General features: G+C 50.8%; 1 protein-coding gene across 2 annotated transcripts in view; it reads left to right on the top strand.

Annotated features, from left to right (window-relative positions):
* rreb1a (ras responsive element binding protein 1a) overlaps positions 1–18,498 on the top strand; it is a 26,187-nt gene extending 7,689 nt beyond the window's left edge. Inside the window, exons 5-18 of one of the 2 annotated variants that reach the window (XM_030398068.1) lie at positions 210–299; positions 445–608; positions 7,073–7,208; positions 7,309–7,457; positions 8,962–9,151; positions 9,228–9,497; positions 9,602–10,073; positions 10,178–11,909; positions 12,488–12,864; positions 13,424–13,585; positions 14,006–14,161; positions 14,301–14,428; positions 16,616–17,339; positions 17,512–18,498. In XM_030398068.1, coding sequence (XP_030253928.1) covers positions 210–299; positions 445–608; positions 7,073–7,208; positions 7,309–7,457; positions 8,962–9,151; positions 9,228–9,497; positions 9,602–10,073; positions 10,178–11,909; positions 12,488–12,864; positions 13,424–13,585; positions 14,006–14,161; positions 14,301–14,428; positions 16,616–17,339; positions 17,512–18,191 — 5,430 coding nt within the window. In that variant the 3' untranslated portion in view covers positions 18,192–18,498. The remainder of the gene's footprint in view (positions 1–209; positions 300–444; positions 609–7,072; positions 7,209–7,308; positions 7,458–8,961; positions 9,152–9,227; positions 9,498–9,601; positions 10,074–10,177; positions 11,910–12,487; positions 12,865–13,423; positions 13,586–14,005; positions 14,162–14,300; positions 14,429–16,615; positions 17,340–17,511) is intronic. The other variant, XM_030398069.1, reaches the window with a different exon arrangement.
* The last annotated feature ends 876 nt before the right edge of the window (positions 18,499–19,374 follow it).

Below are 19,374 nucleotides of genomic sequence, written 5' to 3'. Positions count from 1 at the left end.
GTGTGTGTGTGTGTGTGTGTGTGTGTGTGTGTGTGTGTGTGTGTGTGTGTGTGATTATTCCTGATAACGAACATGTCGTCAGCCGTTATCACCTGTATTAACACTGATTTAATGGATCCTGTGACTCTTCTGACTGGTTTCTGTTGAACTCTTTCCCTGATCTCTACATTGACCTGAATCTGTGTGTGTGTGTGTGTGTGTTGTTGCAGGACACCAAAGACGACAGCTCAGCTTTTATCTGTCCACTGTGTGACAAGAACTGTCAGACACAACACGGGCTCACCATGCACATCAGACAGGTACACACTGACTGTCCTGCAGAGAGACGGAGAACCTTTCCTACTGTTTAAGGCTCGAAGATAAGATTATAGTTGGAGTAAGACGGTGTGTGTGTGTGTGTGTGTGTGTGTGTGTGTGTGTGTGTGTGTGTCGTCCTCTCTGCAGCACAACGCCGACACCGGAGCGACGGATCACTCCTGCAGCATCTGTGGGAAGTGTCTGAGCTCGGCCTCGTCGCTCGACAGACACATGCTGGTCCACAGCGGAGAGAGACCCTACAAGTGTAACATCTGTGGACAGACCTTCACCACCAACGGCAACATGCACAGGTACACACACACCAACGCACACTAACACACACACTGACACACACTTCCTGTTGTCTGTGACGTAAACAACGACTCACAGGAAGTTAATTTGCTCAGGCAGAAAGATTCTCTGCAGTGCAAAGTAATGATTATAAAAACAGAGTAAAGTCATTCTTACTGCAAACAGACGGGCTGCAGATCAGTGTGTCCCTGCTGAACACACACACACACACACACACACACACACACACACACACACACACACCATGTAACCTCAGGCAGAGGAAGTTAGCGTTTAACTCGGTCCCCAGTCAACCATGATGGGAGCACAAACCCAGACTGGTCCTGAGAGTGTGTGTGTGTGTGTGTGTGTGTGTGTGTTGGGGGGGTTTACACAGGAAGTGGGAAGACGACTTCAAATCATCCATCTCCATCACACACACACACACACACACACACACACACACACACACACACACACACACACACACACACACACACACACACACACACACACACACACACACACACACACACACACACACACACACACACACACACACAGAACAACGCCCAGACATTTATCAGCAAAGTCCCGCCTCCACCATCAGACTCAACAGTCTCTGCAGTTTCCTCTCCTCGTCTCCTCTCCTCGTCTCCTCTCCTCGTCTCCTCTGCCCTCCCTGTGTTGCCCATCCCTCATTTTTCGGTGTACTGCTCCTTTAAGTCACACTTTTGCCGTCTCGTGTCTCGTTGAAGCTGCAGACGTGTTTCTCCGCTCCGTCTTCACCGGCAGGAAACGCGACATCTCGCAGCCAAACACCCGAAAAAACCTGCGAGCACAGAAACAAATCACAGTGGAAACTGATGGAGAGTTTCAGTGACATCCAGCAGATTTGTGTCTGCCGGCCTACAGTCATTCCTCTCTGCCCACTCCTCCTCATACCAGCACCATGACTGACACAACACAACTTTGTCCCAGTCAAACATTAACAGGCCGCATTTTCCATTAAAACTCGACAAACGAAGCGTTTCACTGGGATGAGTCTTCCACTCTGAGTCCATTCATCCCCCTGAAACACCAACATCTGTCAGAAAGCTCCAGAAACAAGATCACAGCGTCAGTATGAGGCTCTGCAGCCGACCGCGTTCAGTCAGACCAAACAGGAATGAAAGCAAATGAACTGAGTTTATAAGAGTGTCTGATTCGTTGTTCTGGAGCTCAGACGGTTTCTTTAAACTGAAACAAACCAGAGAAACAAACCAGAAGCTGTTTGAGGTGAAACATGTTTCATCCTCAGTTACAGTTCAAGTTAAAGATGTGAATAATTTGACTCTTTGTTTCCTGGATGTGGATTCCTTGTGGTTGTGCGACCCGATGACTCTTCTTATAGCTCTGTTCTGGTCTCCACCACCTCCTGAGGGAGATGTTCCTCACTTCAGCTGTTAAATGTTCACCAGCTCGTCTCGGACTGAACCAGAACCGTAAAGTTCTGTCAGTCCTGTGAACCACGAGCTCAGACTGTCGACACAGACGTGTTCTCGACAGAAGCAGTTTCAGTAAACTTGTTGTTCTGGACGTTGGTTCACACCACGACAAACTTCTGGGACCCGGTTCCAGATTGTGATCTTTTGAACTCATCTCCATTCTGTCGCCGTGTGACCCGGCAACACGCAGATCTGAAGACGTGACATCACAGACCATCTCTCTTTGTATTGCTGAGTTTATCAGCGCTAACTTCGTCCGTCCAGACAACATTTCTGAGCGTTTGTTTGCCTTCGTCTGCGTGTTTGTTTGTTCTCTCCGCCCTGCAGGAGAAAGTGTCGGCGGTGTTTCATTACAGAGTTACACCGCCGACCGACAGCCTGGCACGCACAGTGATCCTCTTCAAATCCATTTGAACTTGTTTCACACACAAGCAAATTAACTTTTCCATTCTAGTGGAGGATGTCGTCGTGTAAACGTGGCCAGATAAGAACAGGATCTTCTGTTGTGATTCAGACGACCGCCGCGGCTTCACATCCTGATCTCAGCGCCGCAGAAAGCCGGCGTTCTGGTTTAGTGAGTCTCAGACTGAACGCACGCTGAGCGAACAACACGCCGATCTGGATGCTGATTTCCGTCAACACACCCTGGAAACGGTTGCGTCATTTTCTGAGAATCCTGCGGGTCTTATTAAAACAAACCAAAAATAAAACTGTGAACAGGACGACACACAAACACAGCAGCTTTTTTTATTTAGCGCTGATTTACAATGCAAAGCAGAGAAGAGGAGGAAGAGAGGGAGGAAAAGCTGAGCTCCACATGTGGAGCTGCTCGCTCTGCTCGGCCTGAGCTCACACACTGCTGTAGGAAAATAAAGAGGAGGCCTGTTTGGATGGAGAGTGGAAACGAGAAGCAGAGGGAGGGAGGGAGACGCAGGGAGGGAGGGAGACGCAGGGAGGAGGGAGGGAGACGCAGGGAGGAGGGAGGAGGGAGACGCAGGGAGGAGGGAGGAATCCATTTTGCAGCGGAGCATCCTTTGAAATGTGAAACGTGAGAGTTTCCTACTCGACCGTCTTCAGAGAGGAAGACGGAGGGAGGGAGGAACAAAGGAAAGGAGAGATGGGAGGCGATGGATGGAAAGAGGGAGGGAAAACAGAGGAGTGGAATGTGTCCTTCCTCCCTCAGGAGAGAAATTCAGAGAAGTCAAGAAAAAGAAGGCTGAAAAGTTCTGATGCAGCACGACAACAGGAGATAAAAACACATAAAGAACAAACAAAAGGAGAGAAATGTGAAACTCTGTTTTTCATCCAAACATCAACTTTATTCAAAGTGTAGAAATCTAATATTCCTGTTGAAGCTCGAGCGGAGGAAGAAACGAGCTGCGAGTCTGTTTGTGTCAGAATTTACATGCTGCATTTCCTGAATTTGTTTTTTAACTAAACACAGACGGACGTGAGCTTTTACTGTGTTCACTCCCAGCATGCATCCTGTGGAGAGCAGCAGTGAAGAGACGCATCATCACAGCGTCGTCCAGTTTGTAATCATGGTTAAAAACATCTTCAACATAAAATAAACATCAGCTAATCTTATCTGACAAGGAGCAGAACTTTTTATCGTGTTAAAAATAAACTCATCTTATTTTCTGATGGATGAATTATTAGATTATCATCTCCTGAATTATTGCAGACGTTGTTCAACTAGTGAACGTCAGATCAGAGAGAGCGACACACATCTTTAAAATCCTCGTCCAGTCGGGATTAAGAGCAAAAGTTAAGTTTCCTTTTTATGCTGGAATTAGACTTTTGAAACATTTAACTGGATGAAGTCGTCGATTTTAAGAATTCATTCACTTATTTGGTTAATTTTTTAATGATTTTGTGTCGTAGAAATTAAGTAGTTTGGCGCAAACGGTTATGAAATAGAGACGAGTTGATTTAAGTTGATTTCTCTTAATTCACAAGTGATCAATACAATAATCAATACTACTATTGATAATCACTTTGATTAATACCAAGTTTCTCAAACCTGTAAAACAAACAGAATCTAAAGTATAAAGATGGACGTCTGACTGAGTTAGAACAACATTACACTCTCCCAACATCGATCGTCATGTCAGAAAAACTTTTCCACGGGACAGAACCGGGACAGAACCGGGACAGAACCGGACAGAACCAGGACAGAACCAGACAGAACCAGACAGAACCAGGACAGAACAGGACAGAACCAGACAGAACCGGGACAGAACCGGGACAGAACCAGACAGAACCAGGACAGAACCAGGACAGAACCAGACAGAACCGGGACAGAACAGGACAGAACAGGACAGAACCGGGACAGAACCAGACAGAACCGGGACAGAACAGGACAGAACAGGACAGAACCGGGACAGAACCAGACAGAACCGGGACAGATCCGGGACAGAACCAGGGCAGAACAGGACAGAACCAGGACAGAACCAGGGCAGAACAGGACAGAACAGGACAGAACCAGGGCAGAACCAGGGCAGAACCAGACAGAACCAGACAGAGGAGAAGCACAGATGGAGAGCAGCGGCATCACGAGTCGTCCTCTCTCGGCCCTCTGTCGCTCTGTTGTGAGGCCGTTGGGCCTGGTTGCCATGGCGAGGCATCCCATTAGCCTATTATGGGCTGGCAGCAGTGTGCTGAGCCGTGATTGGCTCTCGGAGGCTGCACGGTTCAGCCGAGCAAAGAGGAAGAGAAGAAGAGAGAAGCTCAGAAAGTTCTGTTCATCCTTTTGCCTCAATCCTTCCTCACTCCCTCGCTCACCTCCTTCCTTCCTTCCTTCCTTCCTTCCTTCCTTCCTTGTGTCCTACATGTGCGGCTCCTCCTCCCCTCCCTCCTGTTCGTCTCTCCGTCTCCTTCCTCTCCTCCTGACGGGAGAAGTGAAGTGTTTGTCGTTTGACTCACAGGCTGATACATGTGTCAGAGCCGCCTGGGCCGAGCGCTCGCCGACCCAACAGCGCCCCCGTGGTGATGTAGAGGAACTGCAGGTGGAGACGAGGAGGGGGGAGGAGGAGGAGGAGGAGGAGGAGGAGGGGAGGAGGGGGAGGGGGGAGGAGGGAGGAGGAGGAGGGGGGGAGGAGGGAGGAGGAGGAGGAGGGGGAGGTAACACTAGTACATCATGTTACTGTTTGTTCTGTTACTGACTGCAGCAGCTTGAGTTCTGGTTCTGGTTCTGTCTGCAGTAAACTTGGGTTGAGTTCAGGTATATTACCAAAGTGTACTTTATGTAGTCAGTTCAGTTCACAGTGCAGAACCAGAACCTGGTACTGACAGAACCTCTACTACACTGAGTGTGTAAATGTGATGAACTGAAGTGTTTTGGTCTAAATTTAGTAATTTTGTGTGTGTGTGTGTGTGTGTGTGTGTGTGTTTTTGTGTGTGTGTGCAGCTGTTCACAACACACACACACACACACACACATACACACACACACACACACACACACAGCAGGCTTGTGTCTCTGCTGACTCTGCGTGTTTCCTGCCCCCTGATTGGTCGGTTCTGGGGTCACAGTACACTTTGGGCCAAGAAGACTTTGCTCTCTCGTTGTCCCGCCTCCTCTGTTTCCCTTCGTCCACCTGATTGGTTAATAAACAGCTTCCTGTCAGCTGGTCCCAGGTCTGCTGACTGGACCTCTCTGTCAGGACCTCTTATGGGCGTCCAGCCTGCTGCCTGTTGGGTCCTATTAATAGACGATATCATTCAATCCCACCTCGTCCTCTCCTGCTCTCTCCCATCGTTTCCTATCCTTCCTTCTCTGTCGTCTCCTTATCTCCTCTCCTCCTGCTGCCTCTCTCCTTCTTCACCTCCTCCTCCACTGTGCTCACATCCTCTCCTTTCCTTGTTTCCTTTCCCTCACTTCCTTTCCTTCCCTGCTCTTCTCTCCTTTCTCCTTTCATTGTTTCTTCTCCTTGTCCCATTTCTCCTTTTCTTGTTTCCTTTTCTCTTTTCCTCTCCTCTCTCCTTTCTTGTCTTCCTCTTGTTGTCATTTCCTGTAGTTCCTTTTTTATCTCCCTCTTCTCCTTTCCTTTCCTTCCCTCCTGTTATCCCCTCTGCTTTCTCATTTCATTGGTTCCTCTCCTCGTCTCTTCTCCTTTTCTTCCATCCTTTCCTTTCTCCTTCTTTCATTTCCTTCCTTGTCTCCTCTCCCACTGTCCTCACATCCTCTCTCCTCTTCTCTTCTTCACTTCCTTTCCTTCCCTCCTCTTGCCTCTATCCTTCACTCTTCCTTCTCTACCCACGTCCTTTCCTTATTTCCTTTCCTCCTCTCCTTTCTTTTCTTCCCCTTCTTTTCATTTCCTTTACTTACTTTTTCCTTTCATCCTCTCCTCTTTTCTTTGAACTTCTGTAAACTGACACCGTCACTAGCGCCACATGCTAGCTGTGTGACCTTTATACACACACACACACACACACACACACACACACACACACACAGCTACACAAACACACACACACACAGCTACACACACACGCTAACAGCCTGCACACTTTCTCACGCTTCTAGTAACACTTAAACTTAAACAGACTCACAAACACTCGATCAACACATTCACAAGAATGAAACACACACACACACACACACACACAGCTTTAAATCATCCAACAACATCTGACCTTTGAGGAGACGCAGCTGAAGGAGAAACTGGAGGAGGAAGAGGAAAGATGAGATCTCCATCCTCCTCCTCCTCCTCTTCCTCCTCTTCTCTTCTTGCATGAAACCAATAATCAGCTGATCAGTCAGGTTGTATTTGAGTCTGAGCTGGTGGACGATGATGATGATTTATAACATTGAGGTTTAAATCATCTTTGTCAAAACAACTTTCATGTTTGTTCTGAGGTCTGAAGTGAAACAGGTTTTAACTCTCAGAATAAAGAAATTCCCTCGTTATCTCCGTCTGAAGTGATGCTGAACTCACAGCAGAGTGACGGTTGATGTTCTGAAGTTCACCGGTGAGTTTCCGTCTCTCTGTCAGACACATGAAGATCCATGAGAAGGACCCGGCCAGCGGTCTGCTCCCCGTCAGCCCGCCATCGCCCACCAAACGCCGCCGTCCGTCCGTCAAGAGGCGGCAGGAGGAGGAGAACGGAGAGGAGCCGCCCTCCAAGAAGGTACCAACACTTCAAGCTTTGTGTTCTTTTGCTGATGAAGCTGCGAGTGGATGATGCTGTAGAGGTGTTGGTGTGTTAATGTGTGTGTGTGTGTGTTCAGGTGGTGGAGGACGCGGCGGCGGAGGAGTCGGCGGCGGCGGTTCGCGGGGCGGAGGAGGAGCTGCTGCCCTGTCCAATCTGCTTCAAGACCTGCAACTCCAGACTGGAGCTGGACGCACACATGGACGCTCACCCGGACACCGCCCTGAGGTACGCACACGCAAACACCCGAGTACAGTAACTGAGTAAATGTACTTAGTTACATTACATCACCGCCAATAAAACATGTTGGATACTTTCACTAAAAGTACATTTGGCTGATACATGAAGTATTTTTGAGTACTTCTGTTTTTTACTTAAGAGATCTGAGTACTTCTTCCACCACTGGTGATGTAATTGTGCTAAGCTATGCTAAGCTAAGCTAGGCTAACATGCAGCTAGCTGATGTAAGAGTGGCATCAATCCTCTCATTTAAACTAGCGTTCAAAGATTTAACAAAGTTTAAAGTTTAACCAGAGAGGATGAAAGGAGGAAAGCAGTCATTTGGAAATAATGTTGAAGTGGAGAAAAACGGAAATGAGGGATGGAGGAGAAGAAGGATGGACGGATGGATTATGAGAATAAGAGAGGGAGGAAGCTAACAAGTTACTGGAGACACAGAGAAACTTAATAAGTAACGAGAGAGGAGGAGGAGCAGGAGGAAGAGGAGGAGCAATGGAGGAAAAAATGAAATGAAAATAAAGGATATAAAGACAGCGAAAAGAAAGAGGTAGAGAGGAAGAGTGCGGCAGGCGGCGCTGAGCTCGTTATGGAGGAAGGCGAGAATATTTAGCTGTAAATCCTCACTAATCATCCTGTAAGAGGATCGACTGAACCGGGGGGAGGAGAGGAGGAGAGGAGGAGAGGGATGGAGCCATATTGATTCAGCTTTATTTGTTATCATAATTACATTAGCTGCAGCTATGTAAATATAAGGCAATCTGTGTCTGAGGCTGCCGAGCTGCATTGTGGGTAATGAAGGCAGAAGGTTTTTGAGCCGGGGAGCAAAATGTGCTGAGGAGAGAAGATATTAAAGGTTCTGCTGCAGAGATTTACATCTTTTTTACAAGTGCATCCTAAAACCTTGAAGTCAGTTCCCATTGTAGCACTTCCTGTTCCCTCGTTAAAGCTAGAACCATAAACCCACGTACAGGGAGGAGGAGGGGGGAGGAGGAGGAGGAGGAGGGGGGAGGAGGAGGAGGAGGAGGAGGAGGAGGCTGAAACAGGAGGAGGAGGACGAGTGATGGAGAGGGAGGTGGAGGGTTTAACAAGTGCTGGTCCACATATGGTCCACTGTGTTTCCCTCTGCTGCCCCCAAAAATCCCCTGACAATGTGTCTGAGGGGATTACACACAGCTTATACACACACACACACACACACACACACACACACACACACACACACACACACACACACACACACACACACACACACACACACACACACACACACACACACACTGAGGATGTGATAAGAGTGTGTGACTGTGGCAGACACTGAGCAGCTGTCCTCTCAGCGCTTAACAAGAGCAGGAGCAGCACAGCCACCAGGGGTTATCACACACACACACACACACACACACACACACACACACACACACACACTCTCCTTCTTCTTCTTCACTTGTTCTTTGTGATGTAAATGTTGACGTCAGCTCCCTCGTTGTGTTCTTAGGTGTGATCTCTGCTGCCTGTCTTTCCGAACCCATCGTGGTTTGTTGCGTCACAACGCCGGCGTTCACAAGCTCCTCCCCCAGGACCCCAACGGGCACCCCTTCATCCAGAACAACCCCTCCATCCCCACCGGCTTCAACGACCTGGCCTTCATCGACTTCTCCTGCAAGAAGTTTGCTCACATCGCACAGGTACGACGCAGCACCGCGGCTCTGCTGCCCGTCAGGCGTGAGGGTCAGTGTGTAACCGGCTCTTCTGTCCTCGCAGGTCTGGTGTGAGACGAACCTTCGGCGCTGCATCAGTAAGTTCCACCGGTTCGTCTGCGATTGCTGTGACAAGGCGTTCCCGCTGCGCTCGGCCCTGGACCTGCATAAAACCATCTCCCACCCTGCCAAAACTGACACAGAGGACCTGGAGGCGGAGGAGGAGGGTGGAGCTGCAGAGAGCAGTGCTGAGAGCAGCCGTCAGGAGGAAGACGTGGTGCCGTCAGAGCAGGCCAGCTTCCTGGAAGGCCTCGGCCTCCAGCACGTTTCTACGGTAAGCTTTGGAAACACGAGGTTTAATAACAAGAGTGAGGATGGAAGGAGTAGAAGATGTGTTGCTGTAGTGCGTCCTGTAAACAGATGCGGTCTCTCTCTCAGGTGAAGTCCGGTCCCACAGACGATGAGATCCATCAGGCCCACCTGGACAGCATCAAGGTGATCCACGTGGAGCCGCCGTGCTCCAGCCTTCCCCTGGAGCCGGCCTCGGCCTTCCTGTCCGGAGGTCTGGGCCTGACTTTGGGGCTGGGTGTTGGCGGTCTGGCAGCCCTCAGCATCCCCCTGCTGGAGGGCTCTGGCTCCGCCTCCGCCCTGCAGGGCCTCTCGCAGCGGGACGCCCTCAGCCTGCTCTCCCTGCAGCCCTTCCAGACCAGCTTCCTCCTGCAGCCGGATGGGAGCGCTGCGACAGGCAGTGCCGCCTCGTCGGGGGTCAAACCCGGAGAAGCGGGTGGAGCCGGGATCATGGAGCTGGCCGACATCCAGCAGATTCTCAAAGTGGCGAGTGCAGCTCCGAATCAGATGGGGCTGACCCTCCCGTCTCTGGCCAAAGCTCCAGGATTCGCTGGAGGTCAAGGTAGTCCATTTATGATCAGTCCGTGTTTAAAGACGCTCAAAGATTTGGAGTTGTGGTTTTGACAACATTTCGTGCTGCTCATCGACTGTTTCTTCATCCTCCAGGTCAAGTCCAGGGTCAGAAGGCGATGCCTCCGTTGAAGCCCAAACCTCCCCTCACGCCTCGCTCCAGCCTCACAGCGACGACTCCTCCCCCCCTCCAGAGCTCCCAGCAGGCATCACTGGGCTGCATCAGCCCCAGCCTGCCTCCCCCAACCCCGACTCTCTTCAAAACCCCCTCCTCATCCTCCTCTTCCTCCTCCTCAGCTGGGAACGGAGGGCAGCTGGATGCAGAGTGTATGGGTGACGCTCACACGCCTTTGTCTGATTCCCCGCCGGCCGCCACCACAGCAGTGCACGATGAGGCGGGGCTTAGCGGGAGAAAGCCGGGAACCAAAGGGGGAAACAACGCCGGCTCGGCTAAAGGCTCGTTCCCGTGTCGATTCTGCGACCAGGTGTTCGCCTTCTCTGGCGTCCTGCAGGCTCACATGCGCTTCCACCTCGGCATCCTTCCGCATCAGTGCAACATCTGCGATTACGTTGCTCCGGACAAAGCCACGCTGATCCGACACCTGCGGACGCACAGCGGCGAGCGACCGTACGTCTGCCGGGTCTGTCACTATCCTTTCACTGTCAAGGCCAACTGCGAGCGCCACCTCAGGAAGAAACATGCCAAGACCTCGAGGAAGGACATCGAGAAAAACATCAAGTACGTCACCTCCAACACGGCCAACATCGCCACGGCAATCACCGCATCAACCACCACCCAAGACACGGAGACGGGCTGCACCGGAGCTGAGACGACGTGCCGGTTCTGCGGCGAGGACCTGAAGACCTATCGTGCGCTGCAGATCCACCTGCGCACTCACAACGGCTGCCAGAGGAAGCCATTTGAGTGCCGGCGATGCGGCGCCGCCTTCCTGGCCAAACGCAACTGCATCCACCACCTGCTCAAGCAGCACCCGGAGGTCCAGGAGAGGGAGATCGAGGACCACATCGCCACGCTCCTGCCGGCCACCGTGCCCGTCGCTACCGCCACCTCAGGTCGAGCTGCTGCGGTCACTCAGATGGCGCTGAACGGGGTCAGCCAGCCTCCCGTTCAGACGCTCCAGGCAGTGAAGGTGGAGGAGCTGGCCAATGTGATGTTCCCTACAGAACTGGACCAGCCTCTGGACTTCTCCGCTAAGGGTCGAGGATCCCTCAGCCAGTCTGGGTCTCCTGGAGTCAAACTGGAGAGCGTCTCCCCGAGCTTCGACTGCTCCATGCTGGACCAGCCCATCGATCTGTCCATCCCCAGCAAGAGGCAGAAGAGGGAGGCAGCGAGCGCCGGAGAGAAGAGGGAGATCAAGACGGAGCAGAGCGGCAGCAGCATCGTGGAGCAGCAGCACGCTCTGTCTTTATCCAAGGAGGAGAAGACGGCAGCTGTCCTGCCTCCTCTGCACCCTCACCCCCAGCTGGGCTGCTACCAGCTCCCCCCTGGATCCACCCCTCCCCCCGCCTCCCTCAACAACTCCACACGAGCCCAGCGCCTCAAACCCCTGCTCCCCAAGCCGACCTCCTCCACCAGCACCTCCTCGCCTTCCACTGCCCTCAAGGAGCTCCCTCCTCTGGCCTCCATCGCTCAGATCATCAGCTCTGTCTCCGGAGCTCCAGACCTGCTGAAGAGAGAGTCCGCGACGCTGGAGGGCAAAACACAGCCGGTGGCAGCGTCCTCTCAGGCGGACTCTGCTGCAGACGGGCCGGGACCCTCCACCGTCCTGGAGACGCCAAGTGACGACACGCCTGAATCATCCTCCAGGTACGAGACGCACACTGAATACAGCTGATATAATGATTTAATGAGGAAACACATTCACACGTATAGCTCAAACTCTGAAACAATCAACCAGAATAATTCAGTAGTTTGAGCTTCTTGTTTTTCACAGTTTGACATCAGATTTAGAGGTTTCGCTCAGTTTGTTGGAAAACTGAGAAGAATTTTTTTTGTCTAATAACAGTTTACCACAATTTATTGTCAACTCATAAAAAAAGACTGACATTGAATTTAATAGTCATGCTTTTAATTGTTATTTCCATGTTTATAACATCTCATCAGTAGATTTTTGCTAATTGATCCGTTAAATACATCAAACATGATCTCATTATTAAATCAGAAACAACACTTTACCCGTTTTAACTCAATTCTGTCAATTCTTCTGAGCAAAAAGTTTATTTTAAGTGTTATGAAAAGAGAGTCGATGATCAGTGTTGATACATGGAATAAACAGATGAAGGAAGTTAAAAGTTACAGCTGGAGGACTCAGCTTCTACCACCAGATGGCGCCAGAGTTAAACCAATAAACTGTTGTTGAGCTTTTCATCTCCTCTGTCCAACAGGAAGCGGTCCAGGAAGAAGCCGGCCGGCCTGGCGATGAAGGAGAAGTCCGTGGCGAGCGGCGGAGGCATCGACCTCGAATCCAGCGGGGAGTTCGCCAGCGTGGAGAAGATGTTGGCGACCACAGACGCCAACAAGTTCAGCACCTACCTGCAGACGGGAGCCGCAGACCTCGGAGGAAAGAGAGACGTGGACAGAGCGGGAGGAGGGGAGGAGAAGGATGGAGGAGCCAAGGAGGAGGTGAAGGTGTCAATCGGGCCGCAGTCCAAAGGAAAGAAGAACGCTTACTCCAACTCTGTCCAGAAGATGACCTGCCCCTTCTGCCCCCGAGTGTTCCCCTGGGCCAGCTCTCTGCAGAGACACATGCTGACACACACCGGTACTACACGCACACACACACACACACACACACACACACACACACACACACACACACACACACACACACACACGGTGAACAACAGACACCTGTGACTTCCTTATTTCACAGCTCAGGTGCAGAACTTAAATTGTCCTTTGCTTTATTTTATCACTGGTTGTTTTGTGAACATCAGTCCAAAATATCAGTTTTCAGTCTCTTTGATTTCTAATAATTGTATCGATATCGATATTAATATTTCGCCATGAAGCAGATTTGAGCCTCAGTCTGAGTTTTGCGCATCAGAACTTTTATCTCTCCTCTCCCATTAATCATGTGACGACCCCTCTGGTTTATCTGGCGACCCTTTGGAGGAGCCAGACCCCCATGTTGGGAAACTAAACTAATCTAACTGTCTATGAAGTCCTTCAGTGTGTCCGCAGCTGCAGCAGCGCCGACAGAACCGCCACAGAACTTTTCTTTGTGATGATGAACTTCCTCCACCTCTGTAGCTCCCTCAGCCCGGAAAATAAAGTTCATGAATCAGATAATTAAAAGAATAAATGTTGTCTGTCTTCAGGCCAAAAGCCGTTCCCCTGCCCCAAGTGCGACGCCTTTTTCTCCACCAAATCCAACTGTGAGCGCCACCTGCTGAGGAAACACGGCGTGACCCAACGGACGCTGCGACGCAACGGCGCCCTCGTCAAAAAAGACGCGGACGACGGATCGCACGAGAGCGCAGGTCAGAAACTAAGAACGCCTCAACATTTAAATATTTATTCCTAAAGAAGGACAAAGACATAAAAGTAACTTTAGTCTGAGGAATCTTTTCTCTCAGTGAGCTTTTGATTCGCAGCGATGTTTAAATTAAAATAATTAAATGAGGCTGAAAAAGTAAAACTGTGAACTAAAGGTTCATTAATGACGTTAGAATTTTTATAATTTTGCAAAAACTATGAACAAAAAGTCCAAATAAAATTCTCACGTGACCAAAAAAAGCCAAAAAAGTTTTTTCTTAGTTACCAACCTGGAAGTAAGACTCCTGGTGTTCATCTCACCTGGAGACCATCGATCTGTGCTGATCTGTGGACTGGTTGTATTGATTGTATTGATGTATTGATTGTGTCTTTGTATTGACTGTTTGGCTGTGTCGTCCCTACAGAGAGTCAGTCGGAGACGGAGCAGGTCGCAACAGAAGCACAAGATCTCAGTGCCTCGTCAGACTCAGGCTCCGCCCCAATAGATGATAAGCCCGCCCCCTCAGAACAACAAGAGGCGGGGCCGTCAACATCAAGCCCCACCCACAATCCATGCCACAGTGAGTCGACCGCAACATCTTCAAAATGAGTCTGCTTGTGTCTGTGTCTTTCATCTCTTCCGTCTCATTAAAGAATCACTGCTGTGTTGTTGGTGCTCAGTTTGCTGATGGTGTTGACAGATGTTGGTTTGTGCTGCAGGTTGGAGTCCAGCTGCCGGCGCTGAAGAGCAGCAGGACACAGAAACCTCGGAGCAGCCGGACCAGCAGGGGGCGCCAGAGACTGGCACAGCACAAGACAAACCGCCTCCACAGAGCAGCAGCAGCAAGGTAACATGAGCCTCCTGTTCACCTGCAGGATCACACCTGCAGCTTCACACCTGCAGCTTCACACCTGCAGCGTCACACCTGCAGCGTCACACCTGCATCATCACACCTGCATCATCACACCTGCAGCAGCTTCACACCTGCAGCATCACACCTGCAGCATCACACCTGCAGCTTCACACCTGCAGCAGCTTCACACCTGCAGCTTCACACTTTCAGCGTCACACCTGCAGCTTCACACCTGCAGCTTCACACTTTCAGTGTCACACCTGCAGCATCACACCTGCAGCATCACACCTGCAGCTTCACACCTGCAGCAGCTTCACACCTGCAGCTTCACACTTTCAGCGTCACACCTTCAGCATCACACTTTCAGCATCACACCTTCAGCGTCACACCTGCAGCGTCACACCTGCAGCATGAAACTTTCAGCGTCACACCTTCAGCATCACACTTTCAGCATCACACCTTCAGTGTCACACCTTCAGCGTCACACCTTCAGTGTCACACCTGCATCATCACACCTGCAGCATCACACCTGCAGCATCACACCTTCAGTGTCACACCTTCAGCATCACACCTTCAGTGTTACACCTTCAGCATCACACCTTCAGCATCACACCTGCAGTGTCACACCTTCAGTGTTACACCTTCAGCATCACACTTTCAGCATCACACTTTCAGCATCACACCTGCAGTGTCACACCTTCAGTGTTACACCTTCAGCATCACACCTTCAGCATCACACTTTCAGCATCACACCTGCAGTGTCACACCTTCAGTGTTACACCTTCAGCATCACACCTTCAGCATCACACCTTCAGCATCACACCTGCAGCATCACACCTTCAGTGTCACACCTTCAGTGTTACACCTTCAGCATCACACTTTCAGCATCACACCTTCAGCATCACACCTTCAGCATCACACTTTCAGCGTCACACCTGCAGTGTCACACCTTCAGTGTTACACCTTCAGCATCACACCTTCAGCATCACACTTTCAGCATCACACCTGCAGCGTCACACCTTCAGTGTCACACCTGCAGCATCACACCTTCAGCATCACATTTTCAGCATCACACCTGCAGCGTCACACCTTCAGTGTTACACCTTCAGCATCACACCTTCAGCATCACACTTTCAGCATCACACCTTCAGTGTCACACCTTCAGCGTCACACCTTCAGTGTCACACCTGCATCATCACACCTGCAGCATCACACCTGCAGCATCACACCTTCAGTGTCACACCTTCAGCATCACACCTTCAGTGTTACACCTTCAGCATCACACCTTCAGCATCACACCTGCAGTGTCACACCTTCAGTGTTACACCTTCAGCATCACACTTTCAGCATCACACTTTCAGCATCACACCTGCAGTGTCACACCTTCAGTGTTACACCTTCAGCATCACACCTTCAGCATCACACTTTCAGCATCACACCTGCAGTGTCACACCTTCAGTGTTACACCTTCAGCATCACACCTTCAGCATCACACCTTCAGCATCACACCTGCAGCATCACACCTTCAGTGTCACACCTTCAGTGTTACACCTTCAGCATCACACTTTCAGCATCACACCTTCAGCATCACACCTTCAGCATCACACTTTCAGCGTCACACCTGCAGTGTCACACCTTCAGTGTTACACCTTCAGCATCACACCTTCAGCATCACACTTTCAGCATCACACCTGCAGCGTCACACCTTCAGTGTCACACCTGCAGCATCACACCTTCAGCATCACATTTTCAGCATCACACCTGCAGCGTCACACCTTCAGTGTTACACCTTCAGCATCACACCTTCAGCATCACACTTTCAGCATCACACCTGCAGCGTCACACCTTCAGTGTCACACCTGCAGCGTCACACCTTCAGTGTCACACCTGCAGCATCACACCTGCAGCATGACACTTTCAGTGTCACACCTGCAGCTTCACACCTGCAGCTTCACACGGTCAGGGTCCGCCACATGTAAACACAGTAACACAGTTTAAGTTTTTGTCCTTTAAGGTCAGTTTGTTTGTTCAGTTTGTTTCAGTCAGTGCAGCTCCTTCTCTTCTCTTTAACATTCCTACATACTGCTCCTTTAAAGGACGTCTCTCCACAGGTATTGATCTCTCCTTCCATCCCATCGGATCAATAATCTGTAATAATCTGTTCTGTTGGTCTGTCTGCAGGTAGAGAGCGCCGACGATGACGACTGCCACAGCAACAAGAGTCTGGACCTGAACTTCGGCAAGAAGCTGATCGACTTCAAGCTGTCGACGACCTCAAGCTCCGCTCAGGAAGATCAGCCCTCCCAACCTGCATCCACCTCCTCATCCTCCTCCACCTCCCCCTCCTCCACATCCTCTACCTCCGCTCCCCACGTCACAACAGAGAGCCAAGAGAAGGAGAAGAGCGCCACCTCCTCCTCGTCCTCCTCCAGCAGCCCTGTGGTGAAGCAGCAGCCGGACTACAAACACGTGTGCCGGGTCTGCAAGAAGAGCTTCCGCTACGCCACCACGCTGGCTCGCCACGAGAGGGCGCACCTCTCCGAGGAGACGCCGCCCCCGGCGCCGGCAGAGGAGAACCCACCGGTGAATGAGGAGGCGACAGAGAGCAGCAGCACCAAACTAACAGAGGAGGAGAAAGAGGAGGAGCAGGGGAAGGATGCGGAGATGGACATGGAGGAGGAAGACGGAGGAGCGAGGGGAGGTGAGAGCGACGGAGGAGAGAGTGGAGGGGAGGAGGAGGAAGAGAAGGAGGAGAGGAGTGACGAGGAGGCGTCAGAACCAAAGAGTTTAGAGGGAGGGGAGGCGTCAGGAAGACGAGTCGACAAGAGGAAGAAGATCTGTAACGTCTGCGGCAAAAGATTCTGGTCTCTGCAGGACCTGACCCGACACATGCGGTCCCACACAGGTACCGTTCACCTCAGTGTGTTAATCCTCCAGTAGTTTGTTTCTATCATATCTTTTATTTTAAGTTTTTACATTATTTCGTCACATTTACTGACTTCTTTATTGATGTTTGATGTGATCGAGTCGTCTGAACGCTTCCTGTCCTCGTGCTGATCTCACCTGTGTCCCTGCAGGTGAGCGGCCCTACCAGTGTCAGACCTGCGAGAGGACCTTCACCCTGAAGCACAGCCTGGTCCGGCACCAGAGGATCCACCTGAAGCCCCGAGGAGCCGACGGAGGCTCGGCCGGGAACGACGACGTCAGCGAGGACGGAGACTCCTGCACCCCGACCCCGACCTCCACCTGCCCGCCCTCGGAGAACGAGAGCGAGTGCGGCAGCGGCACGGCGGGGACCAAGGAGCTGGAGGAGGAGGACGTGAAGGAGGAGGGCGAGGAGGACGGAGAGGAATCAGCCACGTTGGAGGAAGAACAACCTGCGAGCCAGGCTGATTCAGAACCACTGGCCACCGCCGCCTCCACAGACCCGGACGCTGAGGAAAAAACTGAACTCTCTGCAACGACACAACAGCTTCCTGTTGACACGACTCCCAGCCAACAAGCTACTGACACAAAGACAACTACTGGCGACGACTCCTCAGCCGCCGACCAATCCACGCCTGAATCAAACATCTCCAAAGACCCCTCCTCCTCCTCCTCCTCCTCCTCATCCTCATCCTCCGGCGCTCCGCCAGAGGAGTCTGCGGCAGCCGCCCCCGCCGAGGGCTTCATCCAGGGGCTACTGGAGATCCACGCCAAGCCCCCTCTGGAGCACCTCCTGCCCAACGGAGAGCCTCCTCTGGTGGGGGCGGACTGAGGGGACGTGGGCCCTCCGTCACCACAGTGCCATAAGACGGGACGACACCATTGATGATGATGCAAAAACCAGCCCGGAAAACTTTTTTGATAGAAAGACGAAAGCCTCGTTTTCTTGAAGTGCCTTACTACTAGTCCTACTTCTAAGAGATGTTTTTTGCTATATCTTTATCTGCATTATTACGGAGGATGGATCTAATTTTTATAGCTTTTTATGGTGACAATGATTTGCATTACTATTTTTTTGTGCGGGGAATCTATATTTCAGCAATAAAAAGAATAAAATTATGATTTATTATTGTTCTAGATTCTGTTTGAGAATTGATGATCAACTTGAGAGACGCAGAGAGACGAAGGCTGCGACGGACGTCTGCGTTTATTCTTCTGTATTTAAATCGCAGCAGACTGAACGACCCAGTTTTAACATTTGAACCAGCTCTGGATGTGAGAGCAGAACCGGGCCGGGTGACGAACTGGACTTTTGTTTTTTGTCCACCAGCCGCAGCAGCTTTTCTAAAACTCACCAGACTTGGTGGTTTGAAACATTTTTGAAATGGAACCCGGAGGCGCCGTCTGGTGGACTGGAAGCGGCTGCTGGTCGCTCGCTGTGTGACAAAGGAAGCTTCTTTTTGTTGTAACTGGAAACACAGAAAGTTCGGCGCCTCGTCGTTCTTTCCACTCGCTTCCGCACCGTCTGTCTCTCAGCTGGCTCACAAAACACACAAACATTCACAAACTTTTTCAAAGTGGCAGCGGATGTCTGTGTGAGGGAGTCGTGAAGGCGACATAGTGTCGATCAGTTTGTGTTCTCCGTGTCTTTTTTAAACCCATCACACTATTGATCCCTCTCTCCCTGAAAGCCACCCTGTGAGTTGGTCTGTGTGTTAATAATTTCTCATTCATAATCATTCTCAGTTGATTCCATGTGTGTACAGAGAGGTGAACATGTGGCTCGTGATGCTCGAGTATTTTCTGTTTTGTTTTTCTGCGTGTGTGCGATTATCAGTGACATGTCGGTGTAGGGAGGGGAATTCTTGTGTTACCTAGATTATTTTTTTTTCTTTTATAACTGAACAAATCAATTTTCTTTCTTGGTGTGTGTGAATGTGACTCCCACCTGTCTCTCATCAGCCCCCTAGTGTTCATGTAGGGTTCATTACAGTGCCTCCAGCGTGCTAACGTAG

This window comes from Sparus aurata, chromosome 19, assembly GCF_900880675.1.
Source record: "Sparus aurata chromosome 19, fSpaAur1.1, whole genome shotgun sequence".
Taxonomy (NCBI): Eukaryota; Metazoa; Chordata; class Actinopteri; order Spariformes; family Sparidae; genus Sparus; species Sparus aurata.
Note: the sequence above shows the minus strand (reverse complement) of the source record. Positions and strands in the feature narration are given on the sequence as shown.